The sequence below is a fragment of the Grammomys surdaster genome, unplaced genomic scaffold (assembly GCF_004785775.1).
Source record: "Grammomys surdaster isolate TR1022 unplaced genomic scaffold, NIH_TR_1.0 126313, whole genome shotgun sequence".
NCBI lineage: Eukaryota > Metazoa > Chordata > Mammalia > Rodentia > Muridae > Grammomys > Grammomys surdaster.
Window position 1 is genome coordinate 7,843,356 of NW_021621113.1, and position 6,000 is coordinate 7,849,355.

The 6,000-nt window shown below is 48.8% G+C and overlaps 1 protein-coding gene across 1 annotated transcript in view; it reads left to right on the plus strand.

Moving 5' to 3' along the window:
• Positions 1-931: 931 nt before the first annotated feature.
• Syf2 (SYF2 pre-mRNA splicing factor) overlaps positions 932-6,000 on the plus strand; it is a 6,867-nt gene continuing 1,798 nt past the window's right edge. The window contains exons 1-6 of the mRNA XM_028759787.1: positions 932-1,026; positions 1,189-1,293; positions 3,925-4,050; positions 4,575-4,692; positions 5,110-5,200; positions 5,709-5,807. Of these exons, the coding sequence (XP_028615620.1) occupies positions 1,003-1,026; positions 1,189-1,293; positions 3,925-4,050; positions 4,575-4,692; positions 5,110-5,200; positions 5,709-5,807 (563 nt within the window). The 5' untranslated portion in view covers positions 932-1,002. The remainder of the gene's footprint in view (positions 1,027-1,188; positions 1,294-3,924; positions 4,051-4,574; positions 4,693-5,109; positions 5,201-5,708; positions 5,808-6,000) is intronic.

Consider the following 6,000-nt stretch of genomic DNA (forward strand, 5'->3'; position numbering starts at 1 on the left):
AGATATTCAATGAAATAAAGGGTCATGTCTTATAGCACTGGCTAGCCTAGAAGTCACTGTGTTGCCTTGTTAAGCCTCATACTTGGTAATTCTCCTGCCTCCACCTGCTGGGATGCTAGGAGTGTGTCCCCACAGCTGATTTGGACCCAGATATTTTCACACTTAGGGGATGACTTTTTCACTTCTTTCTTTTTTTTTTTTTCGAGACAGAGTTTCTCTGTGTAGTCTTGGCTGTCCTGGAACTCACTCTGTAGACCAGGCTGACCTCGAACTCAGAAATCCACCTGCCTCTGCCTCCCAAGGGCTGGGATTAAAGGCGTGTGCCACCACTGCCCGGCGGCTTTTTCATTTCTAAATCTATTTAGTAGTTGTCGGATTAGAAAGGTACACGTTTCGCCGGGCAGTGGTGGCACACGCCTTTAATCCCAGCCCTTGGGAGGCAGAGACAGGCGGATTTCTGAGTTCGAGGTCAGCCTGGTCTACAGAATGAGTTCCAGGACAGCCAGGGCTACACAGAGAAACCCTGTCTCGAAAAAACAAAACAAACAAACAAAGGTACACGTTTCATATATCCCTGTCGTATTTTTGAATTATCTTAGTGACGTTAGTAGTTACTCTGGTACTGGAATATGAGAGTGAACAACATGGAGCCCGCCCTGCTCTCCTGCAGTTAGTAACATCAGAAAATTATCTACTCTATGGAAGAGACTAATGCAGATGAAACTAAGGAGAGACAAGGTTCTTTAGAGCTGGTGACAGGACACGCATTCCATTCTAACTGACAGGTTCTGAGCACTTCCTCGTCCTTGCCGCCCCGCCCCCGCCCCGCCCCCGCCCCGCCCCAGGGCATTCGCGCCTGCGCATGACCAAGTCTCGCGTCAGCCCCTCCCACTAAAAAGGAGGAAGAAACTGACGCCAGAACGGAGGGCGGGACTCGCGGCCGCGGGCCAGAGGCCGCCGGAAGTGCTCGGCGTTGTTGACGGAAGTAGAAAGAAGGCTGTAATGGCGGCTGTGACTGAAGTTGTGGTGAGTACCACCGGCTTTGCGCAGGTGTTAGTCTGGGAGACACCGGGACTTGGGAACATGGGGCGAATCTGGGTGCGGCTACCAGGGAGGCCGGGGTGTCGGGCCCAGGCCTGCGCCGTGGCCGTAGGCAGATGCCGAGCCTGAAGCCGGGTATGACCGCAGGTACCCGCGGACGGCGTGGAAGCCAAGGCCTTGACGGCAGAGGAGCTGGCGGCGCAGAAGCGAGAGCAGAGACTGCGCAAGTTCCGTGAGCTGCATCTGAAGCGGGTGAGTGGCGGGGACACGGGCCAGCCGGGAGCGGGGCTGGAGGAGGCAGGCGCACCAGACCTGGACGGGGCAGGACCAGGTTGGTCTGGACTCAGGTTGAGATCGCTTTGACAGGTGTCCAAAGCCCCACCCTCTTGCTCCACCCGGTCACACCCACACGACTGGGTGTACGTTAGGTTTTCCCTCTTATTCCATGATTCTTCATTTTCATCTAGGGTAATATTTAGTTAGAAATAGGAAAGAACTTCTCAGTAAGACCTTTCACACCTTAAAAACAGGGACCACACACTTTCCCTCTTTTCCGAGTTCAGACTCAAAAAAGTATAATTTATTTTCTATCTCTTGTTTGCATACCCACTCAAATCCTAAGCTCGGCTGCCCAGACACTCTGGACAGTAACATTCTTTCTCTGAAGACAGCTCCCACTCCCTTCCCCATGTGACTGCTTGCCCAGCTGACCCTTTTGCTGAACCCGCTTGTTTTCTTGGGATGTAATTCAAATGGCATGGCTGTATCCTCTTAGTGTCTCCCTTCTAGCACCTGCCAAGATTTACAGCCTGTTTGGCTTGCTTTTTGTCTTGAACCATTAATAAAATGTTTCTTGGGTTGGCCAGATGACTCAGTGTTTAGAGGCCCTTGTACAAACAAGCCTGGCCAACAGAGTTTAATCCCTGAAACTCAGGTAGAAGTGGAAGGAGAACCGACTTCACAGGGTTGTCCATGGAGCTCTACAGGAGGTTGAGGCATGTGTGAGCACACAGAAATAAGGAGATGTATTTGTGGTTTTGTATGTATGTGTGCTCAAGTGTCATGGAGTGTATGTAGATGACAGGATGACAGGAGTAAGTTTGTTTCTCCTTCCATAATGTGACTTCTGGGGATTGAAGTCATCTGGCTATGTGGCAGTCACCCTTACCCATTGAGCCATCTTGCTGGCTGAAAAGAACTATTTTTTTTTTAAATGGTCTCTGAGCCTTCAAGAATATAAAACAAAACAAACGAACCAGCGCTTCTCTGAACATTTACATTGTAGACAGTGGTTCTCAGCCTTCTTCATGCTGTGGCCACATCCAACCATAAAACTATTTTGTTGGTGGCTCATAACTGTAATGTTGCTGCTGTAAATATCTGGTATGTAGGACATCTGATATGTGACCCTGGTTGGTGTCATGACCCACACGTTGAGAACCACTGTTCTACGTGGTGAGGCTCAAGACTAGGCTTAGCGGAGCAAGCACTTGCTGCAGAAGCATAAAGGTCAGAGTTTGGATACCCAGAACCCACATAAATGCTGGGTGGGTGTGGTGGCCCGCCTTTAATCCCAGCACTGTGGTGGCGGAGACAGGATCTCTGGAGCAAGCTGAGTGATCAGGCCGACTAGCAAACCTCTGAGGACAAGTGACCAGGCTTGCTTCAATGTGTCAGGTAGAGATCAATTGAGGAATATGCCCAGCATCAGTTTTAGCCTTCACATGTATGTATACCTGTACATGTGTGTCCATACACATGTGAACATACACCACACAAACACACTCAAGAAGTATTCAAAGCCAGTCTTCACACGCTAAGCAAAAACTCCAGTCCACAAATATTTCTGTCCAGAAAAAGTGAATAGTGAATCATTGTGCTTGAATGTTATGTTGGCTTATAGAGGGAGTGTTTACAGACCACATGCCTGGAGCTTGGAAAGCTGGCTCCCTGGATCAGATGTCACCAATCTGTGGCCTACGTAATATCTAACCTACATTTTCCTTACACTAATGTACTGTGGTGGCTTGCAGTTGCCATTTCTGTGCTTGGGACATTTACAGGCTCCTTGGCTACATAGGGTGATTGAGATGGAGCCTAGAGCACATTGGACGATGGGCTAAACCAAACCAACGTAAGATGCTAATTTTACGCAGTGTTAAGTTTGTCTGAATGAGAGCCTTACTTCCTCGGTGGGTGTTCTTCCGTTCCCTTGTCATGGAGTAGCCTTCTAAAATACTCACTATGAACGGTTTAGAGGTAAAGCGGCATGAAAGCCTCCAGTCCAAACTGAGGCATTAAAAACAAAACAAAACAAAACAAAACAAAACAAAACAAAACAAAGGGTTAAAAGGAGCCCATCTTTCAGGCCAGTGAGATGCTCAGCAAGTGTTTAGCACTTGCTATGAGAAGACTAAGGACCTAAGTTTGATCCCCAGAACCCACTTGGTGGAAGAAGAGAACCGATGCCTGGGAGCTGACCTCTGACCTACACACAAACTGCATGGCATGTATGTGCCCACAGGAAGACAAATACATTCATTAAAAAGGTTTTAAATAAAGTTTAAAAAAAATCTGTGATTGCTACTGTACCATGGCGGGGTGCAGTGAGGGTGCTTTGCCAACCTTTATTCTGAACTCGTCATGCAAGGGACCACCCAACTGACCAGGCAGGGGTGACGGAGCCCTCGGGCTCTGGAAAAACAGAGCTCTACAGCACAGCAGTCTCATTCTCTGTTAAACCTTCTCAGTCTGTTCCTGTGCTCAAAATCATTTGCTGGTTTTTATTGCTTGCAGCATAACCAGGGTCCCTTAGTCACTGCAGATAAGACAGGGTCTATCTGGGTTCTTCTCCTGTTTTACCTGATGGCCTTTTGGTTTTAGAATGAAGCTCGTAAGTTAAATCACCAGGAAGTTGTGGAGGAAGACAAAAGACTTAAGCTGCCTGCAAACTGGGAAGCCAAGAAAGCCCGTTTGGAGTGGGAGCTCCAGGAAGAAGAAAAGAAAAAGGTTAGGAAGCCTCCACCCCTCCCTGCACTGAGACAGGAGAAGCTGGAAACTGAGCAGGTGGAGGGGCCACGTACCTAGGGAACCTTTCTTTCTTGTCTGTAGGACCAGGGCTGTAATGGAATTCTGTGAGTTAACATCTGCAAAACGTGTCAAAAAGTTCTGACTACTGCTCATTTCTGTTGTTGATTTTATTACATTTTTGTTTCGTATGTGTGTGGGCACAAGCGTGGAGGTCAGGGCACAGCATAGTGGTGTCAGTTCTCCACCACCATGTGTTCCTGATGCAGCGCTCAGATGGTGAGCTTGGCCGTGAGCGCCTGTATCCCCTGAGCCGCCTCGATGGGCTGCTCCTTGGTATTTCCATAGGTCAAATTGTCAACCACGCTGTGTCACACCTATAGTCCCAGCACTTGGGAGCTGAGGTGAGAGGACTGCTTTGAGTTTGAGGTCAGCCTAGGCTCAAAAACCAAACAATGCAAGTGCATGCTGTGTGGCAGGGTGGGTAGCGCTGCTTGTCTTTTCAGGAGTGTGCAGCTCGAGGGGAAGACTACGAGAAGGTGAAACTCCTGGAGATCAGTGCGGAGGATGCCGAGAGGTGGGAGAGGAGGAAGAGGAAGAAGAATCCCGACTTGGGCTTTTCAGGTACAGCTGCCCGGGGCTGCTCTCTGCGTTACTGTGTGGGCCTGTTGGACCAAGGCTTCTGCTTTAGTCAGAGCACATGCCCTTTGAGCTCCATTCGTGGGATACTCAGGAGGCCAAGAAAAACCCCAGCCGCCTGTCAGTCTGCTGGCTCCTTGGTCCTTAGTGTAAAGGTAGCCTTTGTTGTTGTAGCCAGTTTGTTCTTTAGGCTTACTATTGCCCAGGTAGTCTGCAAACTCAAGTCCTCCTGCCTCTGCCTTCTGAGGGGTACAGGAAGGTGCCACCTCAGCAGCCTGTTGGGTAGAGGCTGTGCTTAGGATAGGGCCCCTGTGCATGTAGGACAGTGCTCACTCTGAGTTTTCTCTTAAAAGTAATGCCCACGTAAGGACACAGATCCCCTCTGGTTCTCATATTGTTTAGATTATGCTGCTGCCCAATTACGCCAGTATCATCGGCTGACCAAGCAGATCAAACCTGACATGGAAAGCTATGAGCGACAGAGAGAAAAGCAGTAAGTCCTTGGGCAGAATGCAAGGCTGTTCTGGGAAGGCGGGTGTAAGCAGATTGTTAAAGACATGTGTAAATTCAGTCTAGTTAAAGGAGTTATTTACTTGAGACGTTTCTACTCTGTGGCTTGAGCTGTCCTTAAACTCACAGCAATCCTCCTGCCTCATTGTCCTGAGTGCTGGGATTATATATGTTTGCCAACTTGCCTGACCAAACTCAATTTATTGATGAATCGAGTCTTATCAATGCCGTGTCTTGATAATATTATTTACTGTTCTCGTCATTGAACAGCAGTTAGGCCCTGACTTTCCTTGAAGAGAGCCCCCTGGGGCTGGCTTATAGGTGTGCTCACCCAGCCTGGCTCACCCTTGGAGAGCCTGCATTTTCTCCTTTTTCCCTTCCTGTGTAATAAATAAATTTCTGTGTTGTCTCTCGTTACCAGTGGTAGTATAGTTTGAAGTTAGACTGGAGTAGTCCTGTCTGACTGGAAATTTTTCTTGCTGTCTTGTCAGTGGAGAAGATTTTTTCCCGACATCTGACAGTCTTATCCATGGGACACATGTGCCTTCCTCAGAGGAGATTGACAGAATGGTTTCAGATCTGGAGAAGCAGTAAGTTCTCAGTAGAGGGCGTGGGGCGCTCCACACGTCACGAGAGAGAGTGGATGGGGTGTGAACCTGAGGCCAGTGCTCTCACAGGACTTGAAGAGCACAGCAGTGCTGCCATCTCATTTTTGACCTAAAGTTTGATGGTTTTGAAGTTGGGATAGCGAGGGCAGGTTGAGCATTTGGAGTGCGGTGGGAG